This window comes from Somniosus microcephalus, unplaced genomic scaffold (assembly GCF_052327205.1).
Source record: "Somniosus microcephalus isolate GS21.2 unplaced genomic scaffold, FLI_Smic_1.0 scaffold260, whole genome shotgun sequence".
NCBI lineage: Eukaryota > Metazoa > Chordata > Chondrichthyes > Squaliformes > Somniosidae > Somniosus > Somniosus microcephalus.
The window spans coordinates 28,428-53,316 of NW_028225447.1; the positions used below are offsets into that span (position 1 = coordinate 28,428).

General features: G+C 42.5%; 1 protein-coding gene across 2 annotated transcripts in view; it reads left to right on the top strand.

The window, feature by feature from the left end:
• Nucleotides 1-24,889, top strand: part of uap1 (UDP-N-acetylglucosamine pyrophosphorylase 1) — a 46,997-nt gene that overhangs the window by 16,325 nt on the left and 5,783 nt on the right. Inside the window, exons 3-8 of one of the 2 annotated variants that reach the window (XM_085980558.1) lie at nt 2,892-3,064; nt 17,891-18,084; nt 18,203-18,343; nt 20,126-20,314; nt 22,056-22,103; nt 23,901-23,967. In XM_085980558.1, coding sequence (XP_085836684.1) covers nt 2,892-3,064; nt 17,891-18,084; nt 18,203-18,343; nt 20,126-20,314; nt 22,056-22,103; nt 23,901-23,967 — 812 coding nt within the window. The remainder of the gene's footprint in view (nt 1-2,891; nt 3,065-17,890; nt 18,085-18,202; nt 18,344-20,125; nt 20,315-22,055; nt 22,104-23,900; nt 23,968-24,889) is intronic. The other variant, XM_085980559.1, reaches the window with a different exon arrangement.

A 24,889-nucleotide genomic window follows, 5' to 3' on the forward strand; every position in this document is an offset into this window, starting at 1 on the left:
TGCATTTAACATTTGCTTTACAAACTGTATCACTCACTACCTACAGCTGAGCTTACAGAACCGTATGTTCTTGCAACACCACCAGCAGTCACCTTGCTTACCAGCCATTCTGCAACATTTTTGCCATTTTTCTTGTTGGTTTGTATTAGGGTTGCAAAATTCTGGGAATTTTTAAAAGAGGAAACTTTCCATGGGAATTTTTGGGAATTTATGGGAATTTTGAGTTTTTTTGCACACTGATGGTTTTTGTCTCTGACCCTTATATTATCTTTGTCGTCAAAATAGACATACTGTTCCATACAAATAAAAACAGGCTTTCAAAACTTTATTTAGGTTATAATTTTGAACTTTATTGAACCCCCACAAAAAAGACCCATCTAAAATAAAATAAAAAGAGCGTCAGCTTATTTAGCCTGTAATTTGTCCTTATTTTGTCCCTTTGAGTCTTCTACTCCTCATTGCTCCTCCTGATTCTCTGACTCTGGCTCTGACGTGTCCATTGCCTCCTCTGTGTCAGTGTCTAGCTGTGTGGTGGACACTTCTGTATCTGGCTCAATAAGTTGTAGGTTTGCCCGGATAGCCACCAGTTTCTCCACTCTCTTGTTAGTCAGCCTGTTGCGCACCTTTGTATGCGTATTCCCAAAAAGTGACCAGTTTCGTTCAGAGGCCGCTGATGAAGGTGGGATTTGGAGTATCACCGATGCAATAGGTGACAGGGCCTCAGATGCACAAAGTCCCTTCCACCAGGTATGTGCACTGATATGCTTGCATGATTCCCATATCCCATCCCCATTCCAAAGACCTTGCTTGGTAGAGAACTTTGCCAGACTTCCCAGAACTTTGCCCACATCCAGATTGAGATGGTGTGAGAGGGTAGAAATCACACTGTAAGCGCTGTTGATCTGTTCTCCAGAAAGTATTGGTCTCCGAACATGCTTTGGGTCCAGCATGTATGCTTCAGCATGAATCGGCTTGACACAAAATTCTTGACGCGTCTGTATGAATTGAACAATTGCCTTCTCCTCTGCTTTGAGCAGCAGGGATGTGGGTAGGGCAATGCTGATTTGTTCTTTTAAATCAGTAAAAAGCCTGAGAACATCTGACAAGACAGCGTCATCTCCTTCAATCTGAGCAATTGCAGATGCTACTGGTGAGAGTAGTTTAAGGCTGCTAACCACTCTCTCCCAAAACATATCATCCAGCAGTATTTTCTTGATGGTGGTTTCCATATCCCCAGACTGGGATATTGCCATTTCTTGCAGCGACTCCTTACCCTCCAGAAGGCTGTTGTACATTATGACAACACCACCCCATCTAGTGTTGTTGGGCAGCTTCAGTGTGGTGTTCTTGTTCTTTGTCATTTGCTTGGAGTTGTAGGTTGCTGCAACTACCTGTTTTCCCCTGACATACTTAACAACTTGCTTGGCTCTCTTGTACAGTGCTTCCATGGTTCTCAAACCCATGATGTCCTTGAGCAGGTTAAGCCCATGAGCTGTGCACCCAATAGACGTAATATGAGGGTAGGCCTCCTCCACTTGAGCCCAAGCAGCCTTCATATTCGCAGCATTGTCAGTAACTACTGCAAAGACCTTTTGTGATCCAAGATCGTTGGATAAATGCTGCTGCATCTTTGTGGCATTCTTTACATATGGCTTTCTACAGTGTTTGCACATGTACACAGTCTTTCCATCTTTAATGCCTGGGGTAAAATGCTTCCACACATCCGACGGTAAACATGGCATTGTTCTATGCAGAGAAATAAAGGGCATTCATCTCTGTGTCGAACTGCGGTCGATCAGCACGATTGCAACAGGGTGAGTACATTTTTGCTGATGCTCCATGACCTGTACACACACGACGCTACATCACCAATAGTGTATTATTTTGTATATTTTAAATTGAAGGACAACAGAGTTCAACAAGTAACTGGTTTATTTGGTATAAAGTCTGATTTACTTACTGCATCATCACAACATCAGCAGAAAACAAAATGACTTCCCTCAGGACCCCTAACCTGGATCTTAAAAAAACTATAGCAGTCTTACAGATGCCTGCAGGCCAATCACAATTCGATATGCAAATATTACAAATAGAGGGAGCTAATCGCTCATCCACTCATCCAACCAATCAGGACACATTTGTTCACAGTCACACACAAAACTTGTAATTATTAAAACAAGCCAAGTAAGAAGATAAACATATATTGATTAAGAAACTCCTTATTAATTAAGATTCCATCTCTGTTAGTAATTTTAAGAGAGGACCTGTGGGGGGGGGGGGAAAAAAAGAAAGAAATACAAAAAAAACAATATTATGCTAGCATGTGTTTTTTTGGGCAAAATTCCCAAGCTAAACTTCCCGTGGAAAATTTCCGGAAATTTACCGGAAACTTTCCACCCCTTTGCAACCCTAGTTTGTATGGTGTGGAGATGCCGGAGTTGGACTGGGGTGGACAAATGTAAGAAGTCACACAACACCAGGTTATAGTCCAACAGCTTTATTTGAAATCACAAGCTTTCGGAGCGCTGCTCCTTCTTCAGGTGAAGTGGAGAAATGCATAAAGACACAGCTTATATAGTCAGAGAATCATGTCAGATGTTTACAGGTAACCTTTCCAACTGCCATTTATCGCACCTCGGCAGAGAGATAATCACAGCAGTCAAAGGTGTGAATGGTGAAGAAGGAGCAGCGCTCCGAAAGCTTGTGATTTCAAATAAAGCTGTTGGACTATAACCTGGTGTTGTGTGACTTCTAGTTTGTATGGTATTGATTTCATCCTCCATTTTTGGAAATTGAAACAAATTACAAATTCAAAATATACAGAATTGAAGCTTGCAGTTATATATACATTCCAAGAGCTGCTGAGGCATATACAATGTCCTGTTTCACAGATGGGAATGGGGGCCTTTACCGAGCACTTGGAAATCAGAAGATTGTGGAGGATATGGAAGATCGAGGCATTGGCTATATTCATGTGTACTGTGTGGACAATATTCTCGTTAAAGTCGCAGATCCAACCTTTATTGGCTTCTGTGTGAAGCAGCAAGCTGACTGCGGAGCCAAGGTATGTGTATATTTTAGTACAGTGTTCAACTTCTTTTGACACTGAGAACTTACTGTACAATCCAGTTTATAACTTATTCAGGTGAGACGTCTGCCCTCTTGGGTGGACGTAAAAGATTCCATGGCACTGAGAGCAGGGGAGTTCGCCCAGTGTCCTAGTCAACATTTATCCTTCAACTAACACCTAAAGCAATTGATTTGGTCATGCGTTTGTGTAATTTGTGGGACCTTGCTGTGCGGAAATTGGCTGGCGAATTTCCTATATTAAAATAGTGATTGCACTTAAGTACTTAGTTAGCTGTAAAGTGTTTTGGGATGTCACAGATCATGAAAGGCACTATTCAGGTTCTTCTATCTTATTCTGTCAGTTTTCCCTCTAGTGTATATAATTGTCATTTGTCTACAAGTCATATTGTATAAGTTGCTGCCCACCGTCACAAACACAAAAAAAATGCATGAATGTTAAAGCATACAGGATCCTTGGCTTTATTTAAAAAAAAGGCACAAAGTACACAAGTAAGGGAAGTTAAGCTAAACCTTTAAGTCACTGGTTCGGCCTCAGCTGCAATATTGTGTCCAATTCTGGGCACCACACTTTAGGGAGGATGTCAAGGCCTTTGAGAGAGTGCAGAGGAACTTTACTAGAATTATACCAGGAATAAGGGATTTCATTTATGAGGAGAGACTAGAGAGCTGGGATTGTTCTCCTTAGAGCAGAGAAGCCATGGTGTGGAGATGCCGGTGTTGGACTGGGATGGACAAATTTAAGAAATCACACACCAGGTTATAGTCCAACAGCTTTATTTGAAATCACAAGCTTTCGGAGCGCTGCTCCTTCGTCAGGTGAAGTGGAGAGATGCATAAAAACACAGCTTATACAGTCAGAGAATAATGTCAGATGTTTACAGGTAATCTTTCTAACTGCCATTTATCACACCTCGGCAGAGAGATAATCAAAGGTGTAAATGGTGTCCAAACAGGCCAGTCAGGAAAACATTACATCAAAGAACAATGAGGTGGGGTCACAAGGGGTCAAATGTTGCAGATGCTGGGGTCTGTATGAAAAACAAAAAAAACAGACAAACTTTTTTTTTTGCTGGAAATCACAGCAGGTCCGGCCGCATCTGTGTGGAGAGAACAAGCCAACGACGACTCGAGTCTGGATGACCCTACGTCAGGTGGGGTTACATGTAGCGTGACATGAACCCAAGATCTCGGTTGAGGCCGTCCTCATGGGTGCGGAACTTGGCTATCAGTTTCTGCTCAACGATTTTGCGTTTTCGTGTGTCTCGAAGGCCGCCTTGGAGAATGCTTACCCAAAGATTGGAGGCTGAATGTCCTTGACTGCTGGAGTGTTCCCCGACTGGGAGGGAACACTCCTGCCTGGCGATTGTTGCGCGGTGTCCGTTCATCCGTTGTCGCAGTGTCTGCATGGTCTCGCTGATGTACCATGCTTCGGGGCATCCTTTCCTGCAAGGTATGAGGTAGACAACGTTGGCCGAGTCACATGAGTACGTACCATGTACCTGGTGGGTGATGTCCTCACGTGTGATGATGGTATCTGTGTTGATGATCTGGCATGTCTTGCAGAGGTTGCTGTGGCAGGGTTGTGTGGTGTCGTGGTCGCTGTTCTCCTGAAAGCTGGGTAATTTGCTGCAAACGATGGTCTGTTTGAGGTTAGGCGGCTGTTTGAAGGCGAGTAGTGGAGGCGTGGGGATGGCCTTAGCGAGGTGTTCGTCATCGTTGATATGTTGAAGGCTGCGAAGAACATGGCGTAGTTTCTCCGCTCCGGGGAAGTACTGGACGACGAAGGGTACTCTGTTGGTTGTGTCCCGTGTTTGTCTTCTGAGGAGGTCTATGCGATTTTTCGCTGTGGCCCGTCGGAACTGTCGATCGACGAGTCGAGCGTCATAACCCATTCTTACGAGGGCGTCTTTCAGCGTCTGTAGGTGTCCATCGCGTTTCTCCTCATCTGAGCAGATCCTGTGTATTCGCAGGGCTTGTCCATAGGGGATGGCTTCTTTAACGTGGTTAGAGTGGAAGCTGGAGAAGTGGAGCATCGTGAGGTTGTCCGTGGGCTTGCGGTAGAGTGAAGTGCTGAGGTGTCCGTCTTTGATGGAGATTCGTGTGTCCAAGAATGAAACCGATTCTGAGGAGTAGTCCATGGTGAGTTTGATGGTGGGATGGAACTTGTTGATATCGTGTAGTCTTTTCAGTGATTCTTCGCCGTGGGTCCATAGGAAGAAAATGTCGTCTATGTCGAAGAAGTCTTGCTCGAACTTGTGCATGAAGATGTTGGCGTATTGGGGTGCAAATTTGGTCCCCATGGCTGTTCCGTGTGTTTGGGTAAAGAACTGGTTGTCGAAGGTGAAGACATTGTGGTCAAGGATGAAGCGGATGAGTTGTAGGATGGCGTCTGGAGATTGGCTGTTGTTGGTGTTGAGTACTGAGGCTGTCGCAGCGATGCCGTCATCGTGGGGGATACTGGTGTAGAGTGCTGAGATGTCCATCGTGGCGAGGAGTGTTCCTGGTTCAACTGGTCCATGGGTACTGAGTTTCTGTAAGAAGTCTGTAGTGTCACGACAGAAGCTGGGGGTTCCCTGTACGATGGGTTTCAGGATGCCCTCGACGTGTCCAGAGAGGTTCTCACAGGGTTCCGTTGCCTGATACGATAGGACGTCCGGGTGTGTTGGCTTTGTGTATCTTTGGGAGGCAGTAGAAGTCTCCCACGCGGGGAGTACGTGGGATGAGAGCGCGTAGGATGCTTTGAAGGTCTGGATCGAAGGTCTTGATCAGTCTGATGAGTTGGCGGGTGTGTTCTTTGGTCGGATCTGCGGGTAACTCTGTAGTGTTCCTGGTTGTCCAGTTGTCGGTATGCTTCTTTGCAGTAGTCCGTTCTGTTCTGTATGACGATGGCTCCTCCTTTGTCTGCTGGTTTGATGACGATGTTGCGGTTGGTCTTGAGAGCGTGGATGGCGTTGCGTTGTGCTCGGGTGACATTCTGGACTGTCTTGTGAGTGCGGCTGATGAATCTGGCGTTGATGCATCTCCTGACAGCTTGAGCATACATGTCAAGCTTAGGGCAGCGACCCTCCGGAGAGGTCCAATTTGACTCTTTCTTCTTCGGTTGCTGCACTGCGGATCCCTCTGCCTGCTGGTCCGGATCATTGATTGTCTCATTGGGTTCGCTGCTGACATCTTGGGATTTGTGGAAGAATTCCCGGAGCCAGTTAGAAAGATTATCTGTAAACATCTGACTTTATTCTCTGACTATATAAGCTGTGTTTTTATGCATCTCTCCACTTCACCTGACGAAGGAGCAGCGCTCCGAAAGCTTGTGATTTCAAATAAAGCTGTTGGACTATAACCTGGTGTTGTGTGATTTCTTACATTAGAGCAGAGAAGGTTAAGGGGAAACTGTTTCCACTGGCAGGAGGGTCAGTGATCAGAGGATATAGATTTAAGATAATTAGCAAAAGAATCCATGGGGAGATGAGTTTCTTTTTACACAGCAAATTGTTATGATCTGGGATTCACTGCCTGAAAGAGTGACGGAAGCAGATTCGATAGTAACGTTCAAAACGGAATTGGATATATACTTGAAAACTAATGGCCCAGAAATTCGGGTCGCCACGGGTGAGTACGTACGGGGTACTCTCCCGTAAGCCCAATGGAAGTGCCGGTTTCGTGCATGCACTGCGCAAGCGTGGGAAACCGGCACTTCCGTTCCCCTGAAAGAAGGGGTTCAGAAGTCGAACGCGTGCGCAGAAGAGGCAGCGCGTGCGCATCGAACTTAAGTTTTTTGCAGGTTTTCCCGGGAAGGTAAGTCTCCAGAAGTTAGACATGTAAAAAGCAGTCGCAAGGCCTGCTTTTTACATAAGAACATAAGAAATAGGAGCAGGAGTAGGCCAATCGGCCCCTCGAGCCTGATCCTAACCTCAAATCTACGATCACTCTCCATCCCACCCGAACCCATGTGATCTCCCGGGAGAGGCGAAAAACCAGATTTTAAAAAACCCAATGGCCAATTTGGGAGCAAAAATCTGGAAAATTCCCCTCCGACCCATCTAGGCGATCGAAACTCGTCCAGGAGATCAATCTGTCCCTATATTTTCTACAGTACTTGCCTTCTGTAAAGGCGATCTCCACCCCAGCCAGGAACAGGAATAAAACCATCTCCTGAAATCTAACAGAATTAGAACACAAGTAGGAGCAGAACCAGGCTACACGGCCCCTGGGCCCGCTCCACTACCCACAGGGCTATGACCATTCCGAACCTAGACTCCTGTCCAATTTCCTGCCCGCTCCCCATAACCCTTAATTCCCTTTACTTCTAGGAAACTATCTATTTCTGTTTCAAATTTATTTAATGATGTAGCTTCCACAGCTTTCTGGGGCAGCAAATTCCACAAACCTACCACCCTCTGAGTGAAGAAGTTTCTCCTCATCTCAGTTTTGAAGGAGCAGCCCCTTATTCTAAGATTATGCCCCCTAGTTCTAGTTTCACCCATCATTGGGAACACCCTCACCGCATCCACCCGATCAAGCCCCTTCACAATCTTATGTTTCAATAAGATCGCCTCTCATTCTTCTGGACTCCAATGAGTAGAGTCCTAATCTACTCAACCTCTCATCATATGTCCACCCCCTCATCCCCGGAATTAACCGAGTGAACCTTCTTTGTACTGACTCGAGCGCAAGTATGTCTTCTTAAGTATGGACACACATTCCAGGTGCGGTCTCACCAATACCTTTTACAACTACAGCAATACCTCCCTGTTTTTATATTCTATCCCCCTAGCAATAAAAGCCAACATTCCATTGGCCGCCTTGACCACTTGCTGCACCTGCATACTAACTTTGAGTTTCGTGCACCAGGACCCCCAGATCCCTTTGTACTACAGAACTTTCCAGTTTCTTGCCATTAAGATAATAACTTGCTCTATGATTTTTCCTGCCAAAGTGCATAACCTCACACTTTCCAGTATTGTATTCCATCTGCCAAATCTCTGCCCACTTACTTAGCCTGTCTATGTCCCCTTGCAGGTTTTTTATGTCCTCCTCACTCACTACTTTCCCTCCCATCGTTGTATCATCTGCAAACTTTGATATGTTACACTCGGTCCCCTCCTCCAAATTGTTAATATAGATTGTAAAGAGTTGGGGACCCAGCACTGACCCCTGCGGAACACCACTAGTTACTGATTGCCAGTCTGAGAATGAACCATTTATCCCAACTCTCTGCCTTCTGTTAGATAGCCAATCCTCCACCCACGCCAGAATATTACCCCCAATCCCGTGATTTTTTTTATCTTGAGCAATAATCTTTTGTGTGGCACCTTGTCAAATGCCTTTTGGAAGTCTAAATACACTACGTCCATTGGTTCCCCTTTATCCACCCTGTATGTTACTTCCTCAAAGAACTCAAGCAAATTTGTCAAACATGACTTCCCCTTCATGAAACCATGCTGAGTTTGTCCTATTAAATTATGTTTATCCAAATGTCCTGTTATTGTCTCCTTAATAATGGACTCTATAAAATTTTACCAACCACAGATGTTAGGCTAGCAGGTCTATAGTTTCCAGCCTTCTGCCTACTACCCTTTTTAAATAAGGGTGTTACATTAGCAGTTTTCCAATCTGCCGGGACCTTTGCTGAGTCCAGGGAGTTTTGGAAAATTATTACCAATGCATCCACAATCCCTATCGCCACTTCCCTCAAGACCCTAGGATGTAAGCCATCAGGTCCAGGGGATTTATCCGCCTTGAGTCCCATTATTTTTCCAAATACCACTTCCTTAGTGATTTTAATCGTATTTAGCTCCTCCCCACCCCCCGGAGCCCCATGTTTGTCCAGTGTTGGGATATTCTTAGTATCCTCTACCGTAAAGACTGATACAAAATATTTGTTCAGCGTTTTTGCCATCTCCATGTTTCCCACCATTAATTTCCCGGTCTCATCCTCTAAGGGACCAACATTTACTTTAGCCACCCTTTTTCTTTTTATATAACTAGAAACTTTTGCTATCTGTTTTTATATTTTTTGCTAATTTACTTTCATAATCTATCTTCCCTTTCTTAATCTTTGTTATTTTTTGCTGTCTTTTAAAGACTTCCCAATCTTCTATCCTCCCACTAGATTTGGCTACCTTATATGCCCTTGTTTTTAGTTGGATACTATCCTTAATTACTTTACTTAGCCGCGGATGGCTATCTTTTCTTTTACACCCTTTTTTCCTCAGTGGAATATATATTTTTTGGAAGTTGTAAAATAACTCCTTAAATGTACACCACTGATCATGTACCGTCTTACCCTTTAATCTATTTTCCCAGTCCACTCGAATCAATTCCGCTCTCATACCTTCATAGTCTCCTTTTATTCAAGCTCAGCACGCTTGTTTGAGATCCAATCTTCTCACCCTCTAATTGAATATGGAATTCAACCATGTTATGGTCACTCATTCCAAGGGAATCCTTTACTAGGACATTTTTAATTAATCCTGTCTCATTACACAGGACCAAATCTAAGGTTGCTTGCCCCCTGGTCGGTTTAGTTACATACTGCTCAAGAAACCCATCCCTAATACACTCAATAAACTCATCCTCAAGGCTGCCCTGCCCAATTTGATTTGTCCAGTTAATATGATGGTTAAAATCCCGCATAATTATAGCTGTACCCTTATTACAAGCCTCAACTATTTCCTGATTAATACTCCATCCAACAGAGTTGCAACTGTTCGGAGGCCTATAGACTACGCCCACTAGTGTTTTTTTTCCCTTATTATTCCTTATCTCCACCCAAACTGTTTCACTATCCTGCTCCTTTGACCCAATATCATTTCTCTATTATAGTGATTCCTTCCTTTATTAACATAGCCACCCCACCTCCCCTTCCTTCCTGCCTGTCCTTCCTGATTGTTAAATAACCTGCTATGTTTAATTCCCAGTCATGGTCACCCTGCAACCATGTTTCTGTAATGGCCACAAGATCATACCCTTATGTAGTTATTTGTGCCGTTAACTCATCCATTTTGTTACGAATGCTACGTGCATTCAGATAAAGAACTTTCAAATATGTTTTGTGACACTTAGTTCCTGTTTTTTCCCTTTTTACTACTTTACCTTTTACTCCATACCTTCTGTCCCTTCCTGACACGTTCTGTTTTTTAATTCCCCCACTGCTACCTAAGTCTATGACCTTCTCCGTTGTCATTTTTATTATTTGCTCTCTAGAAACCTCCCCCCCCACTAATTAGTTTAAAGCCCTCTCTACAGCCCTAGTTATATGATTCGCCAGGACTCTAGTCCCAGCACTGGCCAAGTGAAGTCCGTCCCAACGGAACAGTTCCCTCCTGTCCCAGTACTGGTGCCAGTGTCCCAAGAAGCAAAACCCATTTTTCCCCACACCAGTCTTTGAGCCACGCATTTAACTCTTTAATTTTATTTATCCTAGCCAAATTCGCTCGTGGCTCAGGTAATAATCCAGAGATTATTACCCTTGAGGTTCTGTTTTTTAATTTGACCCCTAGCTGCTCATACTCCTTTAACAGAACCTTCTTCCTTGTCCTATCTACATCGTTTGTACCAACATGGACCACGACAACTGGATCCTCCCCCTCCCACTTCAAGTTTCTTTCCAGCCCAGAAGAGATGTCCTTAACCCTGGCACCGGGCAGGCAACACAGCCTTCGGGACTCCTGCTCTTGACTGCAGAGAACCCTATCTATCCCCCTAATGATACTATCCCCTACCACTACAACATTTCTTTTTACTCCCTCTACTTGAATGGCCCCCTGTTCCACGGTGCTGTGGCCAGGTTGCTCATCCTCCCTGCTGTCCCCGCTCCCGCCCTCAGGGAGTAAGAACCTCGAACCTGCTTGACAAGAGCAAGGGCTGCGTCTCCTTCAACACTACCTCCTGGATCCCCGTACCTGCCTCACTCGTGGTCACACTGTCCTGTCCCTGACCACGGACTACATCTGCATTAATTAATTTCATAGGTGTGACTACCTCCTGAAACAGAGTGTCCAGGAACTTCTCCCCCTCCCTGATGTGTCGCAGTGTCTGAAGCTCGGTCTCAAGCTCTTTAACACGGAGCCAGAGTTCCTCTAGCAGCAAACACTTATCGCAAATGTAATCACCGTGAGCCTCAATGGGGTCCACCAGCTCCCACATTTCACAACAGTAACACATCACCTGTTCACCCATATCTATGTAATTAATTAAATTGCTTATTATTAGTTATGAAGGCCCTCTGCCCCGATATAGATGATAATATTACACCACTATTTAATAGGACTTACCAACTTAAAGGTATAGAAGAGAAGGAAAAGGACCTACCAACCAGCTGATTACCAACCTCCCTTTTGAATGCTGTCTGTGGGGCCTGTCCAGTTGAATTGTCTCGCTGCTCCGCTTCTGCAGTGCTGGATTCGCCTGAGTGGGAAGCAAAACAGAGCAAAAACACCCCCTCACCTCCCACTTGCCAAACTCTGCTTACACTCAATGCACTGCACTCAGAGCTGCCGCACTAAGCCCGCCCCTTTTTATACCCGGATTCTACTTCCGGTTTAAACTCCCCAACAGCTTAATTAATCTATATAAAACAAAAAATAATAATAATTAAACTTGCATCAAATAATTAACTTTTCACTCACTAAAATTCAGTAAATACACTTAAATGACTTTTTCTGCCACTTACCAAACTATGCTTACACTCAATACAAGGTAAGTGGTGAATTAATTAAAATTGAAACATTTTTTTTCCACAGGTTTATTATTTTTAAATACTTTAAGGAAAGGTAAGTTTATTTTTAGCCCCGTTAGAAAATAAAATTATTTTGTTCAAAAATTTAAATTATTGTTTAAAAGTTATTTCATATAATTTAGTTTATTTTTGTGGTGTATGTGCCTTTAAGAGCAATTGTGGTGTATGTGCCTTTAAGAGCCCCAGGTGTGCGTAATGCCGGTAATTGCCACTTGGGCTATATAAGCCTGTGTATTGTGTATATCCTTTAGAACCCCCCCAGACTTGCTTAGTAAATACCTATGAACCAACTCCTGTCTTCAGTGTCTTTATCTACACACGGACACTACAGTGGCGACGAGGATGGGATACGGACTTACCTGCAATTCGGCAGCACCTCAAGGACATCGATTCCTCCAGCGTCCAGAAGACTCAAGGAAGTAAGAGTAACTGTGGTTTCACCAGCTGGCCAAGCTGGTGTCAGGTACTGCGCTAATCCTTCCTGGGCGTCAGGCAGGGGCTCCAGCGGCGGGCTCTACAGCTGAGACAGGCAGCGAAATCGGAGGCAAGCAATAACGGACTGGGAGGGTGCACTCGGGAGACGGCCGGCGCGGCAAGCAGGTCAGCGTTCAGACCTCCGTCGGGAACGAGTCTCCAACAGTGAATAAACGGAAACCACAGTAAAACAGCGTTGTTATCGGCAGCAGCGGCGGGACAGCGCGGGAAGCGCCATATCGTTGCTACAGAAAAAAAAAGCGCGGGAAGCGCCATATCTTTTCTGAAATGCCTAAATCTGGTAATATTGATGCTTTTGATAACGAAATAGAAGATTGGACCACATACGTGGAAAGAGTAGAGGTTTATTGCACTGCAAATGGAATAGCAGATGAAAAAAAAGCTTCAGTACTTCTGAACTTAATGGGCGCAAAGACATACGGGCTCTTACGAAACTTAATCACTCCAGCCAAATCAAAGGACAAGAATTTTAAAGAAATTGTTGATACCCTGCAGGAGCATTTAAACTCAACACCGCTGCTGATAGCGGAACGATTCAAGTTCTTCAAAAGAAATCAACACAAGAATGAAAGTAACGCTGATTACCTAACCGAATTAAGAAAGCTATCAAAGTACTGCCAATTCGGGGCAGGACTATCGGATTATCTTCGAGACAAATTCGTTTGCGGTCTCTTAAGTGAAGGAACACAAAAAAGACTGCTTTCTGAAAAAGATTTAACATTGGACAAAGCTTTCAGTATGGCTGTATCATACGAAGCAGCAGCAAAAGGAGCTGCAGAGATTCAACAAAATACACAGGACTTCGGCACCCATGAAATGACACAGGAGTTCGGAAGATGTTATCGCTGCGGCAGATCCTCCCATAACCAGAGGGACTGCTGGTTCAAGGGCAAAGCATGCAGGCAATGCGGTAAGATTGGACACATTGCACGGGTATGCCAATCTGGACAAAATAAATCCACTGACAGAAAAAAGAAAATCAATAAAGAAAAGTACAGGATGGTACAAATGATGACGGACAATAGCTCCGAAGACCAGAATAGCGATAGCGACTCCGGAAATAAGAGACTAAGCTGTCTCAAATTACATAATGTACTTGCCAAAGAGGATTACCAAACCATTTGGGTTACCCTCACAATAGCAGGGTCCCCAGTTAAAATGGAGCTAGATACAGGATCAGCTCTAACCGTAATAAATCGACGAGATTACGAGAGGCTATTTTCGCATATACCTCTAAAAGACACATCCATTATCTTAAAAACATATACGGGGCAGAAAGTATACCCCAAAGGAAAAATAAGGGTGCCTGGGGTATACAACGGCAAAGAAATACAAAAGTTGTATTTATACATTCTACAAGATGGTGGTCCACCGTTGTTGGGACGTGAATGGATAAGGAAGATACGTTTAGACTGGCACTCCATTCAGGCACTGACGGTGACCAGTAAGGAAAAAAACTGATGACATCATACCTGAACGATTAAAAGACATCTTGGCCAACGCCAAAGAAGTGTTTCAAGAGAAACTAGGAACCTTGAAAGGCATCACCGCCTCAATAAAAGTGGAAGATGCAGCAATTCCCAAATATTTTTAAGGCAAGACCGGTGCCACACGCAATACGTCTGGCAGTCGAGGCAGAGCTGGAGAATTTGGAAAAGGCAGGCGTACTATCCAAAATAGATTGGAGCGAATGGGCAACACCCATCGTTCCAGTCATGAAAAAAGCATTGAAAAATAACCGAGGAACAGAGAAAAATTCGCATCTGTGGGGACTTTAAGATGACTGTAAACCCGGTCCTTCACACGGTACAGTATCCTCTTCCGAGGATAGAAGATATTTTTGCCTCACTATCCGGAGGGGAACGTTTCACAAAAATTGACTTGGCACAGGCATATCTACAGATGGAGGTTGAGGAAACCTCTAAAAACTATCTCACAATAAACACACACCAAGGCCTGTACCAGTACAATCGACTGGTTTTTGGAGTAGCATCAGCTCCAGCTATCTGGCAAAGAGCTATGGAGCAAGTCCTGCAAGGGATTCCGGGGACTCAATGCTACCTAGACGACATCCTTATAACAGGAGAAAACGACAACGAGCACCTTGCCAATTTGGAGCAGGTGCTCACTAGGCTGAAAGAACGGGGCCTACGAGCAAATCGCCCCAAGTGCGAATTTTTCCAAAATCAGATATCATATTGTGGCCACATAATTAATAAGGAAGGGTTGCATAAGTCACCTGAAAAATTTGAAGCAGTTATAAAAGCCCCAGCACCTGAAAATGTTTCACAATTAAGGTCATTCCTGGGATTAATAAATTACTATCATAAATTTTTACCAAACTTATCAACTATTCTACACCCTCTTAATGATCTTCGACAGACAGGAGTGATTTGGAAATGGAACGAAGACTGTAAACGTGCCTTCCATGAATGTAAAGACTTAATCACATCCGAGAAAGTTTTGGCTCATTACAACCCATCACTACCAATCAGACTGGCCTGTGATGCATCCCCTTACGGCATAGGAGCAGTATTATCCCATAAATTCCCTGACTGCTCAGAACGTCCGATAGCTTTTGCGTCACGCTCATTAAACTCAGCTGAACGTAACTATGCCCAAATAGACAGGGAAGCACTCAGCCTGGTATGGGGAGTGAAGAAATTCAACCATTACCTACACGGACAAAAAATTTACCTTGCTGACTGACCATCAACCCCTCATCTCCATATTCAACCCTAAAAAAGGTGTTCCCATTATGACAGCACAAAGACTACAGAGGTGGTCCCTTTTTCTAGGGGCACACCAATACAACATAGAATACAAAGGGTCAAAACAGCATGGGAATGCTGACGGTTTATCGCGCCTACCGTTGCCGACGATAGAAGAGGCACCTACAGTAGACCCAGTAGAGATATTCCACTCTACCATAGTGGAATGTCTACCGGTAACAAATTCTACCACTGAAAGGGAGACAAGAAATGACCCTACTCTCTCTCGGCTCTCCGATTTAACAGTGATGGGATGGCCAGCACATGGCGAACCACTGTTGCCAGCATTCTCGCAAAGAAGAGAACAGCTGTCAGTGTGCCGAGGAACCTTGATGTGTGGATCCAGAGTGGTGATTCCACCCAAACTCCAGGATAAAGTGCTAAAGGAGCTTCACGAGGGGCATCTGGGTGGAGTGAAAATGAAGAACCTAGCTAGGGCGTTTGTATGGTGGCCAGGTATCGATGGAGACATCGAAGACATGACCAAGAGCTGCCTAGGATGCCAGAAGGTCCAAAATGCTCCGCCACAGGCCCCTCTACATCCATGGGAGTGGCCCTCATTTCCCTGGCAAAGGGTGCACATCGACTTTGCTGGTCCATTTATGGACTCGATGTTCTTAATCGCAGTTGATGCACACTCCAAGTGGCCGGAGGTAATAAAGATGTCCTCCACCACCACGGAAAAAACCATCACAGTATTAAGGACCATATTTGCCAGGAATGGGCTGCCGGAACAGATATGTTCTGATAATGGACCGCAATTTGTGTCCGAAGAATTCAGAAAGTTCTTAAAGAACAATGGGGTAAAGCACTACACGTCCGCCCCATACCATCCCGCCACCAATGGATTGGCTGAAAGGTTTGTCCAGACCTTCAAGAAGGCCATAAAGGCCATGGGTAATGAAGACATAAAACTTCAGCACAAGGTGGATAACTTCTTATTTGCATATAGGAATGCAACACATATGGTTACCAACCAAACTCCCGCCATGATGTTCTACAATAGAAACCTAAGATGCCGGCTGGATTTGGTCAAGCCCAACATCCGAAGGGACGTGGAGAACCGGCAGTTTCAAGGCATGAATGAAAGGCCAACTAGGGCCTTCCAGATAGGCCAACTGGTTTTGGCCCGGGACTACCGTACCGAAAAATGGCAGCCTGGAACTATCTGCACACGACTAGGACCACTGATGTATACCGTGGACATCGGAGAAAGCATAATAAGGCGCCATGCTGACCAAATCATCAAGTCATCCGAAAAGGGACAACCTACACCACCACTCTATACATCTAACGATGAAGTAGAGATACCCATATCTACCTCCGATCCGGTGATACAGGAACCCGATGAACCCGACACTGGCATTCAAGCCGAATCAGCCTTGCCAGAAGAACCACCTACACCACCAGAAACTACTACACCCCCGAGGCGTTATCCGGACCGAGTCAGGAAGCCTCCTGAGAGACTAACTTATAATCAATTAATTACAGCAATGTATATTATTTTGCATATAACATGTAATTAATCATTACTTAAAATATGATGTACTGGTTAGCTAGAAGGGGAGGAATTGTGGTGTATGTGCCTTTAAGAGCCCCAGGTGTGCGTAATGCCGGTAATTGCCACTTGGGCTATATAAACCTGTGTATTGTGTATATCCTTTAGAACCCCCCAGACTTGCTTAGTAAATACCTATGAACCAACTCCTGTCTTCAGTGTCTTTATCTACACACGGACACTACAATTTTAAAAATACGTTTAAAAAAAAAAATTTATTTGAAGATTTAGTGATGTTTTGGGGCTTGTATTTATAGGTTTGACAGGTTCCTGTCAAACTTATGAATGAAGCATTCCCTGCTACCATTGGCTCTCCATGGCCCACGTGATCCCAGGGGACGCATCGAACTAACTGCACCCCTGGGATATGCAAGCACTGCGCGCCGGCAGTTGGAGGAGGCCCAGGATCGCAATTCCACGGGGGCCCACAGCTCAACGGCCGGCGCGGTAGGTAAGTGCAGGTCGGGGGCTTGCACCCGCGGGAAGCCCCCAACTCGAATTTCTGGGCCATTAATTTGCAGGGCTATGGTCAAAGAGCTGGGGAGTGGGACTAATTGGAAAGCACTTTCAAAGAGCCAGCCCAGGCACGTTGGGCCAAATGACCCTTTGTGCTGTATGATTCTAATGTGTGTCTTCGGTACCAGATGCAAGAATAATTATCTAGAACTGGTACTCAAAATGGCTGTGAATGGAAAGCTTTTCATAAGGGAAAAAAAATTAATATGATGTGCAGTATTTCCACTGGGCGAATCAAGTTAGAATTGGACTTGGTATTTCTAGGCTTTTGGGGAGAGGAATCATAATATCAGCCAGGGAACTATTGGGTTTAAAAAATAAAAAAAATAAAAAAATGTTTTTTCCACAAAGAATGGACGCAAAACATCTTGATCACATGTTTCCTGCTGTGATTGTGCAGGTCGGTGTTTTAAATCAGGCTGTGCACTTGTTAGGTCCCAGTCGTGTTTTTTTTGTTTTCTCCAAAATGTTTCATTGGTGTTAACAAAATAAACACCAACTTTAAACCTGGAAGCTTTACTTAATATTGGGTAAATTGAGAGTAATAAGGACGCTTAAAGGGGGAATGTTCAATTTTGCTCTTCAGCCTTGGTTAAATCTGTATAGTTTATTCATCTTGTTTCCTGTAACCATTAAATATTAGAGCTGCCTGTTATTGAGTGAATGAGTAGAGCATCATTGAATACTGGTACTTCTGATACTTTGTGTTTTTAATTTCAGGTAGTAGAAAAGACAAACCCAACTGAGGCTGTTGGTGTGGTATGTAAAGTGAATGGCCTATATCAAGTTGTAGAATACAGTGAGATCACCCTAAATACTGCACAGAAAAGGAATGCTGACGGACATCTAACATTCAATGCAGGGAACATATGCAACCACTTCTTTACACTGCAGTTCTTAAAGGACATTGTTAAGTAAGTTAATACATTTGGGTTCATTCTGTAAAGTATGATTGGCTTCAGGATCCATTATGTAAATGTTTGACTATTTCAATGTTACTGAATGAGTCCACATTTTCTATTTCTTTGTCAGAGTTCATGAGCCTCAGCTGCGGCACCATGTTGCCTGGAAGAAAATTCCTTATATTAGTGATCAGGGACAGCAAATTAAACCAGACAAACCTAATGGAATCAAGATGGAAAAATTTGTATTTGACATCTTTCAGTTTTCAAAGTAAGTTTTCTTGTAGTAAATAAAGTTGTCCTGATGCAATTTTCTTCTCTCTTCCTCCTGTAAGCAGGGTCACATGCTTTAGTTTTATGGTTCATATAATACCTCAGCCAAGTGGCCGTTCTTTACGTGTGAGTCTAGTTAATGAGTGTCAACAAGCTATTTGAATGTGAGGAGTTTTGGGCAGCAGAACCTCTCTCAATCCTAGGACCTCCCTGGTCTGTATAGTTTATTAATACACCAGACAGCACTTTTACCCTCTGACTCGCAGCCATTGTGAGAGCATGCCAGATAAATAGTTTGATCCATTTGTGTCTTCTGTGATTCCATTATGCCACTTGCACTTCCATTTAGTTGGAGTGCAAACTATTCTTGTGCCAGTATTAAACACGATTCATAAGACTGCTATGGATAGGAAAAAACCATTAACTCCATCCAGAGTCCCTTGTCACCGAGTTTCTCTTTCAGGATTTTTGGCCACTTTTGTCTCGTTCCTACTTAGTTAAACTCCCATTCTTTATTCGTGCTGCACGGAGAATCATTTTGAACTTTACTGAGTCAGTATTCACAGCACTAGGTGGCAGCTAGTACCAGCTTTGAAAATACAGTTCCTCAGATTATGTTTAGTTCATGTTTTCCTTAGCTTATAATCATGACCTTTTTTTTTGCAAATAGTCTTGCCACATTCAGTCTTTTTTTTAAACAAACAATTTTGTTTTTTTTGCAGCCAGCAGATCCTAGTTGCACTGCTGGCTGCTTAAGAGCTGTGTTGTACTCCCCATCAGGTTGAGAGTTTGACGAGCGGGGCAGTATTCTCTTACCTTTTATTATTTTAATTTTAGGAAAGTTTCAAGTGTCCATGCTGTCAATTGGTGTTGTATTATATCCAGTGTGAAGACCAAGTGTTTGAGACTTCCTATAAGATATGGTCTTGGCTTTAGTGCCAAACGGAGTCAGATCACCAACCTAACAACACTACTGCTTTTGTGCCCATATGCAGCCAAAAGCACTTTTTTAAAATTGTTGTGGTGAATGCTAAGGATTTTGGCTAATACTAGTTTTTTGTCAGTAGAAAGTTCATAATTTTTACAACCAAAAGGGGAAAAAAAAGTGGAAAACTTCTGGACTTTTTGGGTGGGAAGAGAATAACATCCTATTCCTGGATTCTACTCTAGTGACTCAGCCAGGTTTTTTTCGACTACTTTAAGCACTTGGTTGAAACGATTTTACTTTAGGGGCCTATATCGCTGTTCCCATCTCGAAGGTTAGCAATCCTCGTTGTATTTCCTATGAATGGTCCTGTTATTGCTTGGGACATTTTACCACTAGGAGATGGAAGTGATTTTCATCATCCTGGACTTTGAGCTTAATGCTCGTGGTCATGTTGGCTTCTCCAGTGACCACTAGAATCCAGCTTATCCAGAATCTGCCTTTAACAGGGTATTTCATTCATCCAATGCACTCACCCAGCCAATTCATTTATCTGATTTTAAGTATTCCTCTAACTCGGGCAGAGTCTCTTATAGATAAGGGGGAAAGTACCAAATTATCTAACATTTTGAATTTCCGGGGGAGAGGGGAAACAAAGTAACCTTTCACTACCCTAACATTTTGGAATAATGTAAGCTTTCCCATGTAACTAATTGCTGTATATTTTCAAGAAATGTATACTGTGTTTTCTTCAGGTGCTGTATTCAGAACCATTTTCGCACTATCATTTTCTATATGAAAGGGTAGTTTTAACAGTTTCTGCATTATTAAGGTGATCAAAGTATATTTTCATAGGAAATTTGTAGTGTTCGAAGTCTTGCGAGAAGATGAATTTTCTCCACTGAAGAATGCAGATAGTCAGGATGGGAAAGACACGCCAACTACAGCACGTCATGCACTGATGTCCCTGCACCATCGCTGGGTGCTAAATGCAGGCGGGCACTTTGTTGATGAAAATGGAACAAGGATTCCTGCAATTCCCAGGTATATAATTAAACAAGGTTTCTACTATAAAGTTTCTACCTAACTACATTATGCGAGTACCTTCACCACACAGACTGTAGTAGTTCAAGAAGGCTCACCACCACCTTCTCGAGGGCAATTAGGGATGGGCAATAAATGCGTGCCTTGCCAGCAATGCCCACATCCCGAGAATGAATATATTAAAAAAATTATTGAGGTTTTGGGTGTCGCAGATGAATTCCTATCTAAATGAACCCATTTTATTTCAGAAGTGTAAGACCTCCCCTTTCAAACTTCCAATGTGTGCTTCTGTCTTCTGTGGTTTTACATCACTACTCATCTGTTGATATAAAATTGAAAATATAATCAATGGGAATTTTCTTGGTTCTTCCGATCAGCTGTTGTAACATTGGCAGTAGATCAGCAGAAACCCTGTTTACACCTGTATCAAAGGCCTATTGTCTTCATCTACCCTGCACTTTTTGTTCCTGAATTTTGTGAAGATGCCATCAATATATTGCTATAGCATAGCAGCATTTCATTGCATAAGCTTCAGCACCTGGCATAGAGCCTGTTGTATAATATGAGAGACAAGCAGAGATGTCAAGGCAGTAATCTATTTGAAGAGTTTGTAACTATTATCTGATCCCTGAGATTGGCTTGCAGCCTTCCAGTTCACTTTGTCTGTGGTGGGTACATCTTTGGTGTCCATACGCATAACCACTGTTGACGCAAAGTCTAGATTTTCCAATTGGCGTTGTCTTTTAGCAGCTGCAGTAACCATTTGAGAATAAATGAGTTATCACCAGTGTTAAAATATCGGCGATCGGAAAATCTAGGCTCAGCTGTCTGTGCATTACATGTACTTGATGAGTGGTTTTACATTCACACAGAAGTGGCTATCATTAATAGCATAGCCATAAATGATGACATTTAGTTTTTATTTCAATATAGCTTCCCAATTAAGTTAATTTTAACAGCTGTTAATGTATAAAATATGTTTCCCAAGTCCTGTGTGGCTATTTCATACTTCAATTTAACAATCCCTATGTACACAACGTGGTATGAGCTCATGGTGGACTCTCATTGTTCTGAGCTCATGAATTTTCCAGATTTCTAGGAAACTAATCATAGGATACATCATTATTGGTGTGAGTTTTTCTTTTAATGTTTCCTTTACCATGTTGTATAGAAATTTGAACTTCACATTCCCATTTTTGTAAAATAATGTTGGTGTATAAAAAATACTGAACATTTTGAGTTTATTTTCCCCAAATGATGTGGATCTGTATTAAAATGTTTATATTCTGGCTGCAGATAAATTGATAAATCTATATAATATAATCTGTTATTTTTACAAAAAATTAACACTAAATGCTGTGAATAATTATTTACAACCATTTTATGATGTCTGCATTCTGTTTGAGGTGTCTGATGTATGAAATGTGTGGTTTGAGTCTATTTTCTAACTCGCAATTTGAATAGTAGACTAGCCAGTCTAGCTTATTACCCCAGTTTTAAAAAAATGCATGATCTCTTGGGAGAGAATAAGGAGAAACTTATGGGGAGGAAATTTTTTTTGTTATCCATCCTTTATCATGGTGTTTCAAAATCTATAAAAATTCACTCCGACATTATCATGTGCAGTTTTGTACAGGGTGGTTTTTGTTCAATTTTATTTCGATCCCAAATTGATTTGTAACATTGTGGTTTTGTTGCATTTTATTTTCCCATTAACTCACTTTTTCTTCCCATGTGGCAGTTCGACAACTGGAATGTCAGAAGCAGTCACTGGTGTTGTCAATGACAAGTAAATATTTTGGGTTCAGTTTAATGCATGGTGATGGGTCGTGGCTGCTTTGATGCTGACTAAAAAAACACTATAGATTGAAGGGAAAGACTTGCCTCTTTGTACTGCCAGTGTGTAAATGCTCATAAGGCAAAGCAAGAGTCTATAAACATGTTTGTATATTTAATTGTGTAGTCTACCTCCCTGCTATGAACAGTAATATTATCCTTTGAAAATCTGCTAGCAGGGTTAAAAAGGCATGTATAGCTTGTGTAGGGTCCACTATTTTTGTTATGCTAGTCCAAATTTATCGTCCCCGTATTGTGATCTAGTTGTACAAATAAATCTGTAGGACTTGCCTTAAATGCAGCAGATCATATGTCCCTTTGTGGCTACACTATGAGTCAGTACTTAAGAGAATGTGAGGGGTAGTCACCCACAGATCTGATTTGAGTTTTGTTATTTTTTTACAAGAACTCTGTATTCTTTACAGTTCTCATCAGTGTCTGCTGTAAACAAAACAAAAGTAATGCAAAGTTACCTTGTACTTATCCAGACTGATTTTCAAAATATCAGGAAACCAAAACAGACTTGCTCTTTTTTACAGTTTTATTAATTTGAGAATCCTTTGCACTTTTTTTATTTTGCTATGAATCACCATCATTCCATTCGTGGGTGTACATCTCCTCAAACCACTGAAATACTGGATTTGGCCCATATTTTTTAGAATGGTATTGTTTCTCTTGAAAAAATTGATTTTTTTTTTAATGTTCTATTAATGGCATTGAGCATAAGAGAATTGTCCATGCCCATGTTTTCATAGTGCAGTCCTTTAATGCAACAACTGGGTTTAGACATTGGCAGTTGCAGGTAAATGCTGGCTTTATTAGATTGGCGGTGAAAAGACACATACTAACACAGAACAAGGGTTGCATGTGTGAACATTTTTTAGCATGTTAACGAGTATTGTTGGTTGGTTTTGGGCTTTTAATTCAGCAGTGCTATGTCTTCTAAAGAATCTATCCAGAAATACATGAATCAAAGTTCCCTTTTAAAATTGCAGGTTATTCATTTGATCCCTTTAGCGTTGAGGGTTATTGAATAGAAAAGTGGATCAGAGAGTGCATTGATACTCCACAAAGTCAACTGAAAGCAAAATTGCTTTGGGTTTCACTTTGATTTACAGTGGTTCTTCCAAACCCAATCTTTACTTCCTGATACTGGAATGAGCTCCAATCACTTTGTTCTAACATTCACGTTTCTTATAACTGAATGTTTAAGTACAAGGAAACCGGTATATCATTAAAACAAGATTTTTCATGTACCATTATTCTAAATTGCAAGCTGATTTGATATTTTTAAGGCACTCAATGTGAAATGTTCCCTCCACTTACTATTCTGAAGTTTTGATTCATCTGCAGATGGTCACGGTTGCAGCCAGAGATCTGCAATATGGGTGTGAAACTTCAAGTTGTTGGGGGTTTTGCTACTGCTGTGATCCATAGTGACTGAGATTGCTTAATTTTAGCATCACAAGCAAGTAGAAACCACTGCTCTGATATAAAATTGGTATGGAAATGCACACATGTAGTTCCAACTATACCTCCAAATGGGGGAATACAGTTGAACAATTCTAATCCAATTATCTTTTTCTGGTTTAACTTGAGTCTTTCAAATTATTAAAATTCTCAGGCTTTTGTGTGCTATTTTGTGCAAGGTGGTTATGCAAGAATTGTGGTGAATAGATTCTAAGAAGATTTGGTATTTGCTGGGAGAATATTTTTAATAAGTTGCTGAAAATCATATTTTACTTTTCAGTCTGAAGGAATTGACAGACCTTCCAATCAAATGTGAAATTTCAGCACTTGTATCTTATGCTGGAGAGGTGAGTCTGTTTGTTTAACAGAGGGAAAGAGTGGTTGCCTTGAAGTGAATCCTGCAATTATTGAGAGAGTTAGTCAGTTATTGAAAATATATAAACTGCGACAACAAATGTGGTATATAGTCCAACAAGTCTCCTAAAGCTAAGGAATTCCAGCTTTGAAAACCTTTTTTGATCCAACAAACCTTCTATGAATTAGCCAAAAAGCCTACCAAGTGAACTCCTTCAGCAGTGGATGTCTGAGTTGCTGAGGATAAATGCATTCATATGGTGGTAGGTGTGCTGATATTTCTCCAGGGTCTCGCGTTGGGTTAGTCCCAGGAGGCACCAGCTCTGTGGAGATCTTGCAAAGACGTGAAAAGGACATGTTCCTAGTGCCTCTGGAAAGATTGTGAGAGTCCTTCTGGTAGAATGTTATATTGCAGTGTTCTGGAAGGAGCCATAGGATACTAACCTCTTGCTGGGACTTACCTTCCTGCTTCTCCATGGCCTGCCCCTTGAAAGGACTTACCTTCCTGCTTCTCCATGGCCTGCCCCTTGAAAGGATTGAAGTCCCTTATAAAGGCTTCGCCCCCATTACCAAGTGCAGCTTTCTGTTGTGGTCTGTTTTCATAAGAAATGAAACCTGCGTGAGGGTTATAACATACTGACAAATTGCATTGAAGAAGCCCATTCTTGAAGGGTGAGTCTGGTAAGAGAGAAACATGCTTCATGTAGGTAAGGAGAAATGGAAGCTTAGGAACTTCTAGGAGTGGATTGAAGACCAGAGGCTTTCAGGACCTCTGCAAGAGAGATTGTGAAGTATTGGGTGCACACAACAACCACGGCCCTACCTTTCTCCTTCTCACGATGTCCATGAACTATTTTCATGCCTGAATCCACATGCATTGGGCAGTTTAACCGGAGTTTGCTTCCTTTGCTATTT